This window comes from Trichoderma atroviride, chromosome 7 (assembly GCF_020647795.1).
Source record: "Trichoderma atroviride chromosome 7, complete sequence".
NCBI classification, from domain to species: Eukaryota; Fungi; Ascomycota; class Sordariomycetes; order Hypocreales; family Hypocreaceae; genus Trichoderma; species Trichoderma atroviride.
Window position 1 is genome coordinate 2,499,733 of NC_089406.1, and position 15,135 is coordinate 2,514,867.

At 53.2% G+C, this 15,135-nt stretch overlaps 7 protein-coding genes across 7 annotated transcripts; 5 read left to right on the plus strand and 2 right to left on the minus strand.

Moving 5' to 3' along the window:
• Nucleotides 1-316: 316 nt before the first annotated feature.
• TrAtP1_012839 (uncharacterized protein) lies at nt 317-1,437 on the plus strand (the record flags this gene model as incomplete). The annotated part of the gene is made up of 3 exons (XM_014088547.2): nt 317-847; nt 930-1,155; nt 1,268-1,437. 3 exons carry the CDS (start codon nt 317-319, stop codon nt 1,435-1,437), a joined length of 927 nt encoding a protein of 308 aa, XP_013944022.1.
• A 1,479-nt stretch (nt 1,438-2,916) lies between these two features.
• Nucleotides 2,917-3,831, plus strand: TrAtP1_012840 (uncharacterized protein; the record flags this gene model as incomplete). The annotated part of the gene is made up of 1 exon (XM_014088548.2): nt 2,917-3,831. One exon carries the CDS (start codon nt 2,917-2,919, stop codon nt 3,829-3,831), a length of 915 nt encoding a protein of 304 aa, XP_013944023.1.
• Nucleotides 3,832-4,505: 674 nt separating this feature from the next.
• On the plus strand, nt 4,506-4,820 carry TrAtP1_012841 (uncharacterized protein; the record flags this gene model as incomplete). The annotated part of the gene is made up of 1 exon (XM_066115698.1): nt 4,506-4,820. One exon carries the CDS (start codon nt 4,506-4,508, stop codon nt 4,818-4,820), a length of 315 nt encoding a protein of 104 aa, XP_065971797.1.
• Nucleotides 4,821-4,857: 37 nt separating this feature from the next.
• TrAtP1_012842 (uncharacterized protein) lies at nt 4,858-5,531 on the plus strand (the record flags this gene model as incomplete). Its single annotated transcript, XM_014088549.2, has 2 exons — nt 4,858-4,956; nt 5,025-5,531. The coding sequence occupies 2 exons, from the start codon at nt 4,858-4,860 to the stop codon at nt 5,529-5,531; spliced, it is 606 nt and encodes a 201-aa protein (XP_013944024.2).
• Nucleotides 5,526-6,506, minus strand: TrAtP1_012843 (uncharacterized protein). The gene is made up of 3 exons (XM_014088325.2): nt 6,398-6,506; nt 6,246-6,303; nt 5,526-6,172 (listed from the first exon to the last, which is right to left on the minus strand). The coding sequence occupies exons 1-3, from the start codon at nt 6,439-6,441 to the stop codon at nt 5,792-5,794; spliced, it is 483 nt and encodes a 160-aa protein (XP_013943800.2). The 5' UTR covers nt 6,442-6,506; the 3' UTR covers nt 5,526-5,791.
• A 2,029-nt stretch (nt 6,507-8,535) lies between these two features.
• Nucleotides 8,536-12,363, plus strand: TrAtP1_012844 (uncharacterized protein). Its single transcript, XM_014088343.2, has one exon. The coding sequence runs from the start codon at nt 10,111-10,113 to the stop codon at nt 11,974-11,976; it is 1,866 nt and encodes a 621-aa protein (XP_013943818.2). The 5' UTR covers nt 8,536-10,110; the 3' UTR covers nt 11,977-12,363.
• Nucleotides 12,364-13,867: 1,504 nt separating this feature from the next.
• TrAtP1_012845 (uncharacterized protein) lies at nt 13,868-14,557 on the minus strand (the record flags this gene model as incomplete). Its single annotated transcript, XM_014088550.2, has 2 exons — nt 13,868-14,175; nt 14,239-14,557. The coding sequence occupies 2 exons, from the start codon at nt 14,555-14,557 to the stop codon at nt 13,868-13,870; spliced, it is 627 nt and encodes a 208-aa protein (XP_013944025.2).
• Nucleotides 14,558-15,135: the final 578 nt, after the last annotated feature.

Below are 15,135 nucleotides of genomic sequence, written 5' to 3' on the forward strand. Positions count from 1 at the left end.
AGTCGGCGGCGCCCCACAAAAGTGCGGAATTCCGCATGGGTCTTCCGCATATGGGGATATTGGGGACTCGACGCCTTCACGGAGGATGGTGAAGATGTTATGAGACAGCGTGAAGGAGAAGTTTAGAAGGTGTTTCTGAATTTGTGGAAAGCCGCACGCACCTAATGGAGACGATTTTTGATGATGATGTATATAAAGTCCGTATGTTGTAGAGTTAAATCGTTCTCAAATCGCAAGGACAATTCAGCAGTATACGCCTTGAGAGGAACCATTGAATCAACAATACCAAGCTTTGCAACCCAGCAATAACTGAAAAATGGCAGCCACATCAAACGACGGCTTCCTAATCCCCTACCGGGTCATCTCCATCACCGACAAAACCCACAAATCCTCCTACCCGGCCATTTCGCCCTCTCGCCCCGCCCTCTCCCAGGCCGGCCGGACGGTCCTCGTCACCGGCGGCAGTGGGGGCATCGGCTACGGCATCGCCCTCGCCTTTGCCACAGCTGGAGCCGACAAGGTCATCATCGTCGGCAGAGAAGAGGCCAAGCAAAAGGCGGCGGCTGCAAAGCTCGCTCAAGAGGCGGGCCCTGAATCACAAACAAAGTTTGAAGGGAGAGCTGCTTTGCCAAACAAGCCGGAGAGCATCGACAGTTTGTGGGATTCTCTTGAGGCGGAGGGCGTTCACGTGGATGTCCTCGTTTTGAATGCGGCTGTTACGGGCTCTGCAGCGACATCTTCGATGTGGAATGCCGGATGGGAGGCAATCTGGGAACAGTTCATTGTCCATGTGCGTTCGCTCAACCACTATAGCGAACGGTTCTGGAAGCAAAAGAGCGATAAAAAGGTAAATAGTGGGGATTTCTGCGTATATCCAAGCTTCACTTCTTTTCGAACATGCGGTTCGCTGACAACCATGCCAACCGCAGATATACCTCGTCAACGTGGCGACTTCTGCGATCCACGACTGGCCCGCTGGGGAGACGACCAAGATCTATGGACTCACCAAGAATTCGGGCGTGCTCCTGCTCCAGCAACTTGCGCGGGACACTCCAGTTTCCAAGATGCAAATCGTCAACTTTCACCCGGGGGCCATCTTGAGCCCTGGTGCGAAGAGCCATGGCGCCACTGAGCGCTCTTTGAACTGGGATGATAGTACGTTGTATACCCAAATCTCTGGACAGGATCCCCACCTGCCCATCACTTTCGAAAATCTCTTCTTTGCGTCATTGAAATGACTTGTGGGCTAACCATCTTTGTCATACAGTCAGTCTCCCCTCCTCGGTTGCCGTGTGGGCAGCTTCAGACGAGGCGGCCTTTTTGCACGGTCGCTTCATCTGGTCGGCGTGGGATGTGGAGGAGCTCCAGAGCGGGCAGCTCAGAGAGCGTATAGAAAAGGATGAGCAGTATCTCCGGATCGGCGTTCACGGCGTATAGTTGCACTCATGTCATTGCAAATGGGCAAAAGGGCTTAGTGTCCTACCGCGGTTGCGTACGATGGTACGAGTACATATGCATGGCATAAGCCAGGCAGGCAGTGACAAGTACTGCAAGACGCAGCAACTCGCAGCAATGGGACACGACCCCGTCCAATCCCGGCTCTTCCTGCATCACAGGAATGAGTAGCTAGTCCTCTGTAAAACAGCGCATAGAGAGCAGAAGCATGCCCCTCACACTTGCAGACTGTGTGTAATTGCCTGCAATCAATAGCTTCTTCCGCAGTTATTAATAAAGCAACTCGTCTCGCGAGCTGACGCATACCTTCGCTAGCAAAACATCCTTCCCAATTCAGCCAATATTCAAGCTCTCCAATGATGCCGTCGAGCGACGAGCCGACTCGGGTCCTCGCAACGATCCACACCAAGACCCATAAAATCGGGTTAAGGTGCAAATCTAATCATCCAACGGCCGTCGGGTCCCGACTCCCTCAGAGCCGCCGACAGCCCGAAGGCGCACAAAATGAGCCGCTTGCCCACCGAGATGGCATCATATTTGCAGCAAAAAATTGGCCAGAGTCGTCTTTGTTTGATCCATATCTCCAGCAGCTCTTATACCCCCCCATTTCTAGTCCTTTTTGGTGTTTCCCAGTCCATGACGAGCCTTGACGATTATCTTCCAGATCCTTTTCGTCATATCGGATGAGATCATTCCCTCCCTCCTTTGCGATTCCATCTCCGGCAGCCACCTCCATTTCTAAGCCAACAAAGCCCCGGAAAACCCTTCGCAGCCCCAGTATTTGCAATAATGGAGCCCTCGCAAGTAGAAGTTACTCGAATAAGTGCTGAGCAATTGTGTGAGATTCCTTGTCCATGATACTGAAATCTTTTGCCTGGGGTCCCCGCTCTCAGCCAATCAGAGGCCTTGGCTCGACATCGCGGAAGCTTTGGCGTCGATGTCGTGATCGCTCCTAGACTCAACGCCAGACGCCTAAGGAGCTTCCAAGGCGCGTGCTCAATGCAATTTGGCTCGTTTTCTGCTGTTTCCGTGAGCGATGGTCCGAGGGGACTGGCCTGGTAGATTGGACGGGGGCCTGTTTCGTTCGCCATCATTGGTTTCTTCGCCCGGGAGGAGAATTAGTCAGGGCGGGCTTGGTAAAGAAAGGCCACAGATTCCCCCCGGAATCCCTCCTTTCATATCAAAACGAGTGCTCCCCCAGGATTTTCAGTAATAATAAAACAAGCCATCTTTTCTTTCTCTGCTTCCATAGTTGCTTCATACCGCAACCGTCTTCTGCTCAGTGACGCACGCTCTTCTCATTAGTCCTGGAAAGTATCAGCCACTTGCATCTCTTCATCGCATCGCAGTTGTGGATACATACTGGTCGTCAGGCAAATCCGCCCAATTGCTTCGTCTTTTGCCCAATCCAAGGGCCGTCTTCCACTTTCCACACAATCGACACAACACTCTCTTGCCATCATGTCCGTCATCATGGAGCAAGCGGCGGCTCAGCCTTCATACACTCACGAGAAGATTGACCCCAACGACATCGAGTCTGGATATGCATCCGGCCAGTCCGACTACTCTCCGTCACCACGAACAGAGAAGCCTGTTATTTCCCTCAGCAAGTCTCACATTGAGTACCTCAACGAGCAGATGGAGTCTATGCACCCCATGGACATCCTTCGGTTCTGCAGGATCATGTTCCCCAACCTCTACCAGTCGACGGCATTTGGCTTGACCGGCCTCGCCACCATGGACATGCTGTCGAAGATCCAGAAGGAAAACCCAGAGTCCCGGACTGTTGACCTCATCTTCCTTGATACTCTATATCACTTCAAGGAGACATATGACCTGGTCGACCGCGTTAGAGAGAGATATCCCAATGTCCCCATCCACATCTTCAAGCCCGACGGCATGGAGAGTGCTGAGCAGCTTGAGGAGACTTACGGAGAGAAGTTTTACCACAACGCCGGCGACATGTATGACTTTATCGTCAAGGTCGAGCCTCTCCAGCGAGCATACGATGAGCTCAAGGTCGCTGCCGTGTTGAATGGCCGTCGACGATCCCAGGGTGCCGCCCGTGGCTCTATCCCCATCATCGAGATTGATGAGGAGAGAAACATTGTCAAGATCAACCCCTTGGCTGCCTGGTCCTTTGCCCAGGTCAACCAGTACATCAAGGAGAACAACGTCCCCTACAACGCCCTGCTCGACCAAGGCTACAAGTCCGTCGGTGACTGGCACTCAACCGTGCCCGTTGGCGAGGGAGAGGATGAGCGCGCCGGCCGGTGGAAGGGCCAGAGCAAGACCGAGTGCGGCATCCATAACAAGAAGTCCAAGTACTCTGAGATTGCCACTCAAATGGAGAGCAAAACTGCCCCTGTCTCATGAGGCTTGAGTGCCGCGTGTCGTGCTCCTCTGTGGCGAGGCACGCTCAGGATATAAATTTCGTTATGACATGACGACCTTTAATGGTTTTTTTTGGCGATTGGAGTATTTCAAAAGGAGTTGCATCGAGGGGCCAGCATTTTTGACGGAGGGATTTCAACCTCTAGGATACACATTCATGGAAAAGGCGTTTGGCTTGATTTTATCTGTTTTTGCGCGTTCAATCATCTTATCCCGAGAATTCCCCGACCGAGCAGGTTTGCTGACAAAAGATGGCATCACATGCCCGTATTAGCTGTAGAGAGCGGGAGCAAATAAAGAGTAATTCATTGATAAAAGCCGTTGCCACTGTGACTGAAGTTGAAAAAGAAATCGTCGCTGGAGTCAGCACTGTTGGAGTTTCTAGAACACGTTTTTTTGAGCCACCGAGTGCCCCGCGCGGCGCCCCGTAGATAAGCGTCTGACAGCGGTCCACGGGACTAGCAGCGAAATACTGATAGAGCATTATCAGCATTTTTTCTCGTCTCCAGGGTAATGTGAAAATGTATGTACAGTCAATTCGATAATCTATGCGATATACACGCTTTTGCACTCCGAGTAGAGCAGGCATATAATAGAGTTTTATTTTTCCTTTCATTCTTTTCTTCCTTTTCATCATTCAGGTTGATCTACTTATAATGCAGAGCCTCGGTGCGCCTTCTGCTGCGTTCTGTGAGAAAAAAGCAAAAATTCTCCAGCAGCTCGCTGTTCCTGACGCAGAATATTCTGATGCATCACCAAAGGGCACCGTTGACGAAGGCATCCGATATCTCATTGACGAAATCAACACCGCTGAAGGATATGTGACGACAAGTAGCTGTGCGGGTCGTGCAAGTGTCTTTCTTGAAGGTCGAAAATCCAAAACTGGCGACGCAGAGAATGGCGAGAGTGAGCAAGTTGCAAGAGTAGGGGGCAAGGGAGCGGGGGGGAACATGGCTGTACGTCTCTCATGATCCCAAGGCCGATGGAGGCGAGGGATATCTGGATTGGATGAAGGAATTGGGATTGCCTGATGCAGCAGATGGGCTTGAGATGTATCATGACGCCGGCGATGAGAGGAGACTCATACACTTCAAGTTTGAGCCCATGGTGAGTGGCCTCCTATCACCTGAAAGGATATCGTCTGTAAATAGAACTGACTGACGAATGCGTTAAAGATTCTTCATGTTCTTACTGCTTCACTTGGCCATGCCCAGCTTCTGTTAAGATGCGCCCTACAAGCAGGATTCCGAGAATCTGGCGCCATCAACATCACATCTCCATCTGGCGACCAGACAACGCCCATGGTTGCCATCCGCTCCATGGGTTTAAGCCTCGAATCACTCATTGGCTACGAAGATGCAAAAGGACAGCGTCGACGGATAGTTGCTCCGGAGTATCTCAAGATGCTCTTGCAAATCTCCAACGAGCGCTTCGTAGAGAACACAAAGCGGATAGAGAGATTCCGAGCAGCGCTGAAAGAGGCCATACTGGAACCGAATTCGGCAAACGCACCGAAGAAATTAAACCCCGAGGGCAAGGAGTGGGAGGATGCTGCGGCTAGGCGCGAGAGGCTGCGAGCAGAAGGGCTGAAGAGGAAAGCAGCGCTTCAAGCTGGGAAGAAGGAATCAGCATCACAAGATACAGATATAGTAGATTTGCAAATGGATGCTTCTTTTGAATAGAATGAATTTTGCTTCTTTTTTGTTCTTGGTCATACATTGCAACTCCCATGCATGCAGCTTTTACCGCTGCCAATTTTGCCATAGTATACACATATATACGCCTCTGTTCCAGCCCGCTCGCTCTCCAATGTTTGGCCAGTGCTTGAACCACTGACGGCCATTATGAGTCTATATGCCCGTCCTTTCCGCTTTCTTCTTCTCTTTTCTTCCCATTCCGCAATTGACCCTGAAAATCCCTTTCATATCTCTTTATAACAGGTTTATGCGGTCACCCTGTTAATCCATTCCTTCTCCAGCTTCTTCACTTCCGCCTTGAACGCCTCAACCTCGTCGTAGCAGACTAGTGGCTTCCTGTCGTTTTCTCTCAAGCATCGGATAACGTTGTTTCGTGCAATCTCCACGCCCTCGGGCAGTTCCCGCACCTGCTTTCGCTGCTCGAGTTTGCCGCTTAGCGCCTCGATCTCCTTGCCGACGGTATAGCGTGAGGGGCCCTTGTCTTCGGCGTCTGAAGATGCAAGGTCGGCGAGTTTGTCGTGCGCGAGTTTCAGGGCGTCGGATTCTTTCTTGTGCAGCTTCTTGAGCTCCTCGGCAACGCGGGCCTGGATGTGCTGCTCGACTAGTCTGCTGCGAGACGCATCGGTCTTGGATTTAATCGCCATGTTAGTTTATCTTTGGCATACGGTGAATTTACAGAGTATCGAATCGAGGGCGTACTTCAGGACTGGTTTGGAGCGTCTCTAGGACCGGTAGAGAGACGCTGGGAGGTCCTGAGCTGTTTTGATATAAAATTTTACGTCGTCAGCTAACCAATGCGGCCGCAGGGAGGTGGATTTTTTCATATAAGAGAAATCAGTGGATTAACATACACCTTCCATGAATGACCTTGGGGTTTGGACTCTTGGGCACCCATGGTGGCGAGCTCAATGGCGATGCGACAAATATTGGACGGGCGAGCTCGTGATACCACGCTTGGAAAATTCCGGGCATAGTCGGCTGGCGTCACTGTGAACGGCGGCCGGCCCGGAAATTTTTCTGCCTGAGGAGCACGTGTGGCTGGTGGCGCAAACCATGTGGCTGGTGCTGATCATCGCAAGTTCAAGGTCACATGACTTTGAGCATTCGGTGAGCTACGTAAGCATCGGCCATGTGGCTCTGTGTTTGTCCCAGCTGCATGTAATTCACCTTTGATCGATTGCCGTCAATTGTTCAAGCTAATAATAGCAACCTGCAGGTGGAATTCACATCACAAAGAGCTAACAAGTGGAATGTCAGCACCGCGCATACACCCGCCTGCATCTATTCACTGCAGGTCGACTGCAAACAGTTTCTGCACTGTCCAGATCACGTAATGGCGGAGTCGAGCAGGTAAGATTGCGGACTTGATTGTGAGTGTTCTGTCGTCAGAAGTGAGACAGTCATCACGACATGAAGCCTGAATGTCGAGCCACTGCTGACCAAGATTCAATTGTTACTTTGAGACTACTTTATTTGTGATTGAGCCAAGATGCTCGTGACGGTCACTGTCGCTTCATCGGGTAGTTCGCCGAGAGAGCCGTGGGGCTTCGAGCAAGTTCTGACCCCTGGCAGTAGATGAAGATGGCCTTGGCTTCATCTTTCTGTGACAGCTAAAGGCGCCCGGTCCCGATGATGGAATGATTTTTTCTTCTTTTTCCCACTAGCATCTTGCTTACTCTGCTCGCCCACGTTTTTTGCATCTTCCCCTCCTGCTATTCCACTATCGTATAGAAATTCCGGTCCAGTATTGGCAAGGCATGCCTGAGTGGGGAGGATGCTCGTGCGCAATCTTAAGAGTAATCTTTCGCAATATATTTTAATATCTATTCCCAGCAACTGAACAGGCCGACCTGGAGAGATGTTGCCTTTTAGCTGCCTTTCAGGTTCAGGCCAAAGATTGCAAGGGGCAACATGACGACATTCTAGAACAGAAATGTCTCCTTATGCCCTCGAGTATCATGCCATGTGCGTATCTGCTCATGCCATTCTGTGCTGTTGGAAGTGGTAATGTGCGATAGCAAGAGATTACTTGCGCGGGGAACAATCAATAGCACCATCTGAGCGCCCAGTGTAACGTTTGCAGTTATTGGGCTCTCCTGGCATGCTGGCGTACAAGTAGATCTTGAAGCTGAGAAATGCCTTGGCGGTAATAGCGCTCCGCAGATCTGAATGTCCATTGGCGGGCTGAAGCTTCTGACTGGCTGCTCATCCCAACCTCTCGCGTCGCATCTGGTCGGAATGGAGAGTCAGTCAGTGGCCAGCAGAGCCTTCAAGTTTGCCACTCCCTCGTGTTGCTGCTCCCTCGGTGTTCAATAATGGCACCAGTAGAACGTCGTAAAGAAACAAAAGACGAGAATTGCTAGCCCCCCTGAACTAGGCTCTGCTATGGCATGCAGGGCCCGCCGGGTGGCTTGTTTCAGAAACACGATGGGCCAGTCAAATGGCGTATCTGGCCGGCCAGCCCCAGCATCTGAAATGTAGCGTCGCAGCCAACCACGGCGCCCGGAAAGGCGTTGAGATGGAGCTTTTCCGTGTTGGTGGTTGCTTGGGCATGCAGCACGCTTCTCTGCGTCTAGCGAATCCCTGCATAGCGCTCCCGAGCAGCCCCGAGCAGTCCACCGTTCGAGTCGAGAGCGTGAGGGACGGGCGTTGATGGCCTATCAGTGGTTGGATCAAGTAACTGCCCGAGGCTGGAAGAGGGAGAAAATGATGCAGTCAGGTACTTAGGCAGTTTTTTTGGTCAGCGATGGAGAGAGAGAGCCTGATTTGGGCTCAAGGTAGGAGATGCATCGGGCACGTGTGTTGGCAGCCACTCGATAAGAGATACCGAGTACCTGTGAAACAAGACGATAATCAACATTGATCGTGCTATGCTGTGCTCTGGCGATAGGACGAAAGGGAAAACGGTTTAGAGGAAAAGATCGTCAGAATTAAGCGTAAACCCAAACTCATGGCGTCGCTGCATTTTCTTACTTGATATCTTTGCAGACTCCTCCACAATACCTACCTCCAGCATGCAGATTCAGCGCTCGCAGTGGCGTCGTTGCCCTGCTTGGTTCCTGCATCCCGCGCCAGGAAACAAAGCCAGCTGGCGTTTTTAGTGGCCGCCAGCCACTGGCAGCCAGCCGAGGAACCCCTCTCTAGGCCCTCTCTGGGCGGGGCCACAGGCTGCAGGGGCGCTGTCATCGACCCGTTCAGGACCCACGCTCGGCAGGGGGGGCGCTAACAGCCTAGCACCCCGGCGCCCTGGACCAGCCCGCAACCTCAACGTCGGGCAGCCATTGATCGCTGTACAGACACTGGACATGCCATCTCGAGGCCATCAGGGGGGAATGTGCGCAGTCCAGGGCGAACCATTGATCCTTTTACTCTCCCTGCTCCCCTCGCCCAACTCTTGTCTTCATCATCGTTTCTTGTCTTTCCCTTCCGGCGTGGTTGGCTCGCCCCCGTCCATTCATTCTTGTCTTGCGTTTCGTCTGATTCACCTGCTCGCTCGTCCTTTTTTCCCTTCTCCAGGGAAGCAAAAAGCAATTTAATCAGCCACCTTCCTTTGCATCATTCCTCAGAGAGGCCTGTGATCTTTGACCTTTGATCTTTGATCTTTGCACCCATTTCCACTACCCCAGTGACTGTCGGCGTCATCGACCATCTCTTCGAAACACTCAGAAGAGCTGCTTGCAATCTATTTTGTTTCTTTTCACTCGTCACAATCACACACCCCTGGCGCGGGATCGGCTCGACTACTGCGACTCTGGCGTTTCAACTATTGTGGCCGCTATTGCCGTAACAGCCACGCGCATACCAGCATCTGATCGCCCGAGTGAACGAAACTGCATAAACAAACACAACCAAAGGAGAAGACACGCACATACCAAAAAGCATAGCGGCCTGGGTCGCCTCTCCATTTTACTGCTTTTCCTTTTTTTCGAGTTCCTGGTTCTTCCTGGTCCTTGCCTGGGTCCCCATCTCCTGCACTATTCAATATCCACGGGTCCACAACCGCGCGTCAGCACCCCCCGAGACGAAACGAATCTCGCAAGCAAACAATCGCAATTTTTGGACCGGTTCATTTGGCTGAATTAACCCGAAGCCGAGTGGCCGTTCTGGAAGCAATTTTTGGCTACCGCTGCGGAGTAGAGCGAGCCACAAAATTGCCCGCACTCAGCGACGGGTGATTTCTGGGACCCCTGCACCACTGATCGCTTCTGTTCACCCTCGACGTTGAACCAGTTTTCATCCCCTTCAAACCTTCTTCTTCCTTTCCCACCTTCATCGTTGTACGCACAGGATGCTTTTCAACATTGGAGTGTGACACAATCGATTTTTTTGTCCTTTCTTCCGACCGTCCGTGCCTCCATCTCGCTACTGGGTGGCGCCATTTGGAACACGGCCGACACACTCTTTTTTTTTATTGCCAAAGAGCATCTTTTTTGGTTGACAGCTCGTTCACTCTTTTACGGCTTGTCTACTTTCAGCCTTTTGCACTTCTTGATCCTGCCTCCCTGCCTCCTCCGACGAAAACTAAGCCTCGTTGAAAAACAAAAAAAAGACCAGAAAAAGCAGCATGGACTACCATCCGCGCCGGTTCGCTGGTGGCATCGAGTCCCTGGTACCTACATCAGTGCTGCAGGTCAGGTCGTCGGACAGCTCAGAGGTACAACCCAACCCAACAATCGCACCCTATACCACAGCACTAAATGGTGTCAACCAGACGCAGAACAACCTATTTAGAGACTTACTTTGGATCAGTCTGGGAGCCGTTGGTGTCATCATCTTACTCATTAGATTAGCAGAGCTGGCATGGGCCAAGCTACGCCAGGTATCGGCCATGTCAGTGCCGCGGGAGAAGCAGGGCTACTGGAAGATATCCCAATGGAGCTGGATGCCGGGCATGAAGAAGCATATGATATATGCTCCCCTGTTTGGCAAACGCCACAACCGAGAGTTCCGCTTCTCATCTGCCATCAACGTTGGCACCCTGCCGTCACGGCTTCATGCTACTCTCCTCATCTTGTACCTCGCCAGTAACATTGCGTACATGTTCATCCTGGATTGGACTCAAGCAAACTACTTTTCCTTTTGCGCCGAATTGCGAGGCCGAGCCGGCACTTTGGGCCTTGTCAACATGGTTCCCCTGATCATCATGGCGGGGCGAAACAACCCTCTGATCAAGCTGTTGCAAATCAGCTTCGACACATACAACCTCCTGCATCGATGGATGGGCCGCATTGTTGTTATCGAGATCCTCATCCACACCATTGCCTGGGCCATCCCGAGCGTTGCTAACAGCGGATGGGCCGGTGCCTGGAAATCCGTGACCCACAGCCCGTTTCTCGGATCCGGAGGCCTTGGCACTTTGGTTCTGTTGCTGATGTTCATCCAGGCCGTCTCGCCTCTCCGACACGCCTTTTACGAGACGTTTCTCAACCTTCACATCCTCCTTGCCGCCGTGACATTCGCCTGTACATGGATCCACTGCGCTACCGCCAGCATCCCAGGTGGCCTTCCTCAGCTGTCTTGGATCATTACCATTGTGTCACTCTGGGTAGCTGACCGACTTGCTCGAATTGCCCGCCTTGCGTGGGTCAACTGGTCCGACAAGGGCTTTGCAGATGCTTTGTGTGAACCCATGCCTGGCGACGTTACGAGAGTCACTTTCCGCCTGCCGCGATATGTTGACATCAAGCCAGGAACCCACGCCTATCTTCGCTTCTGGGGCGTCAACGCATGGGAGAGCCACCCCTTTTCCATCGCTTGGGTCGAGCACGAGGTCCAACACTCCCTGCCTGCGTCCGAGAAAGAGCCTCTCACCGCGATGGACCGCAACAGTGCCTACACTTTGGTATCATTCCTCATCGGCGCCCAGACTGGTATGACACGAAAGCTCTTCAACACAGTCAGAGCCTCAGAGCAAGGGATTCGAATGAAGGCGGCGCTGGAAGGTCCGTACGCTGGACACCACAGCCTCGACTCCTACGGCCACGCAGTTCTATTTGCCGGCTCTACAGGCATCACCCATCAGATCTCCTACATTCGACACCTGCTCAACGGCTACAACGACGGCACAGTTGCGACGCGGCGAGTTACGCTTGTCTGGATTATCCGGGAGTATGAATCCCTAGAGTGGGTGCGCCCATTCATGGACCAGATCCTGCGAATTCCCAACCGCAAAGACATCCTCCGCATCCAAGTGTTTGTCACACGGCCTCAAAACCCTCGCGATATTGCCAGCACCAGCTCGACCGTCAAGATGTTCCCCGGACGACCCAACGTCCCGTTACTGCTGGCCAAGGAAGTCCAGGAACAGACTGGTGCCATGGTGGTTAGCGTGTGCGGGCCCGGTGCCTTGGCAGACGATGTACGAGGCGCTGTTCGGTCAGTGCAAGGCCACACGGTGATTGATTTCATTGAAGAAAGTTTCACTTGGTGATTTACGTGTATGCATATACTACTATCTGGGCGCTATGAAATGGCATTTTTTTCCCTATCCTAGATGTGGAACCGAGGAGTTTGCCGGCGAAGAGGTGACTGTTCTTTTCTCATACCATTCGACTTGTATATATTTGATCTGCGATCTGCCGCCAAGCGGGGGTTTATACCATTTACAGAGGGACGTATCAGACGTTATATAGAATTTGCATACTCCTCCACCATTCTTCTTTACACTTTTTAAACCATGAACCGGCGCAAATGGTTGTGTTTTTATATCTTGTTTCTATAGCATAGCATCTCGGAGAAAATGGTCTGACATTCCTTTTTTTTTTGTTCCTACTTTATTCTCCAATAGTGATGCATTTACTTGATTTAACTTGTCGTGATTCAACATTCCTTGACTATAAACTTGTAAAAGATGAAACATCAGCTATTATTTGCCATGTAGATGGACTAGAAATGCTTCATGTTACTTGTTTCTCTTGCGATGAATATTTATTTGTATCAGATATTCCTTGAAATATACAAAAATAGTGCCCTGCCATGTCCCGCTTCTAAATCAAAACAGCTAATCCAAACAGCCAGCCTGTGGTGTGATTGTCAGTCTTTATGCACCACACACAAAAATCAACGAAACGCCGTCATGCAGATCGATCTTGGCAGTTGCGCCTTCAACCCTCCTTCAAACCATTCCAGTCTCATAATTTCCCCATATCAACGTTTCCTCCTCTTTGTCTTTCTCTCTCTTTTCATATCATACCACCTTCTCCAGAGACTTTTATGCTTCTCCAACAGCTAAGCCTAGCCCCGTCAACTGCGTAGCAATCCCTACGTCTTCCAACCCCCTGAAGCCTTCCTCGACGGTCCACGCCCTACCCTTTTCCCTAGGGTGCAGAAACTCGCATGAGCGGCCCACGACGAGGAGGCCGGGCGGGCGGCTGCCCTCTGTCTCGATGGCCTCGGCGACGTGGGCGAGAGTGGTGCGGATGACGCGCTGGTCGGGGCAGCTGGCGCGTTCGATGACGGCGCAGGGGGTGGAAAGGGGCCAGAGGGGTCTTGTTGAAGGGGCGGTGGTTTCTGACGAGTGGTCGTTTTCGACGGGCGTGGTGAGTTCCGCGACCAGGCCGACGATGCGGTGGAGGGCCATGAGGAAGACGACGGTCCGCGAGGGGACGTATTCCGGCGGCTCGGGGGCCTTGCCCTTCTTGCCGGTGCCGGTGCAGACGAGGACCTGGTCGGCGACGTCGCGCTGGGTGGCGGGGATGGCGGCGAACAGGGGCGCGCTCAGGGCGCTGGTGACGCCCGGCAGGACGGTGACGGCGCCGGCGGCGGAGAAGCCGTTTTGGCGGAAGTAGGCCAGCTCCTCGCCGCCGCGGCCGTAGATGAAGGGGTCGCCCTGCTTGAGGCGGAGGACCGTCTTGCCGGCCTTTGCGGCGGCGAGGGCGGCGGCCAGCAGCTCCTCCTGGGCCTGCTCGGCGTTGCCGGGGAACTTGCGGGCAATCTCGACGGGCGTGCGGCGCGGGATCAGGTCCAGCACGCCCGAGGGCACGAGCTTGTCGGCCAGGATGAGGTCGGCGGCCTGGATGGCGTTGTAGGTTGCGCGCGTCAGCAGGTCTGGGTGGCCGGGCCCGCTGCCGGCGAGGATGATCTTGCCAAGCGGCCGAGATGGGCTGCCGTCGCCGTCGCCGTCGCCGTCGCCGCCTCGGATGCGCTTTGCGACGTCTTCCTCTGCGGTGACGGCGTAGGCCTCGAGCAGGCGGTGGACGTCGTCGTCGCTGACGGAGGCGAGCTTCTTCAGGGGCCAGTACTCGCAGACCTGGCTGAGCCAGCGGATGCGCCTGTTGCGCGCATCTTCCTCGGTGACGAGCCTGTTGAACAGCGCGCTCTGGTCAACCGAGTCGTCGAGCTCTCCAAGCGTCGCGGAGCTGGACAGGCCGTTTGCTCTGTCGTACTGCTGGATGCGCCGCCGTGCCTCGCCGAAGCGATCGCATGCGGCGCCCAGGTTGGGCGGCAGCGAGGAGGCGATTTCGCGGCGGATGCGAGAGGCGAGCTTGCAGCCGCGGCCGTTTGTGGTGACGCCGATCTGGAGGGGGCCGTCGCTGTGGGTGGAGAGCAGGGAGAAGGTGCAGAGATGGGGGGGCGTCGACGACGTTGACGGGGATGCGGCTGGCCTTGCAGAGCGAGGCGACGTGAGAGCCTGGATGGTGTTTTAGTGAGGATTACATGTCATGTATAGTATTATTTATAGAAGTGTATTTACCAAGCCCTTCTCTCGACCCCGACGTCACAAAGACGGCATCGACGACTCTTCCCACCTCTTCCCTGCCCAGCTCAAAGAGATGCTCGTCCCTAAACGCCGCGCGCACCCACTTGACGCTGCCGTCGTCGACTCTGCGCTGCAGGCTATAATGCAGCTCTGCTGTTTCCGGCGCAATCAGCACGGGATGCGCGCCGGCGCCGAGAGACTGGGAGCATCGTGCTGCGGCGAGGGGGTTTGTGCCGATGATGAGATGGACATTGTTGGCGCAGTTGAGGCCGGCGAGCATGTAGTTGCTGCTGGGAGCTTGTGCTGCAGCCATTATTTTTTGGGCGGGACGTCGGGGAGGGACCGAGATCCGATATGCTGGGGTTGACGGGCTGTTCTTATTCTTATGCTGGGCTATATATGAGATGAAGGTATAGATGCGATATGACAAGATGAGACTGAGGTCCTTATCACCAAGTGAAGTGAGAAGGGATCTTTTTGTGATAAGAAGTGAATGAGAGGTCTCCGAGGAACAACACTCCGAGGAAACAAGCTTTTTTCTAAATAGTCTCGAGAGAACTTCCCTCATTCTTATCAACAGCTACGAAATATCCACCCTTGACCCAAACTCACCACTCATCATGTCTCCCGACAGGCCGACGACCCCAGCGCCGAAGACCCGATGGGTGATTTTCAATCTAGCATGGATTTGAACTGGGGGGGGAGTAAAGCATTTGCTTGGGAATCCCAAGCTTTGCGCGATTCGAAAAAACGCCGCTTTGTAGGCCGCAAAAGCTGCCGCGCAGAAAAATGAACAATCTGCCACCAAGTTGACGCCATTTTGGCGATGTGGGGCCGCTATCGGACGAATCACTTTGGGGCTATTTTGTGCGGCAGTTTTGGTAAGATTTT

Coding starts and splice junctions, on each gene's coding strand:
- TrAtP1_012843 (XM_014088325.2), bottom strand. CDS start 6,441: ATGGGTGCCCAAGAGTCCAAACCCCAAGGTCATTCATGGAAGGT. Junction 6,304..6,397: donor CAAGGTCATTCATGGAAGGT/GTATGTTAATCC, acceptor ATATCAAAACAG/CTCAGGACCTCCCAGCGTCT. Junction 6,173..6,245: donor CGCTCCAAACCAGTCCTGAA/GTACGCCCTCGA, acceptor ATTAAATCCAAG/ACCGATGCGTCTCGCAGCAG.
- TrAtP1_012844 (XM_014088343.2), top strand. CDS start 10,111: ATGGACTACCATCCGCGCCGGTTCGCTGGTGGCATCGAGTCCCTGGTA.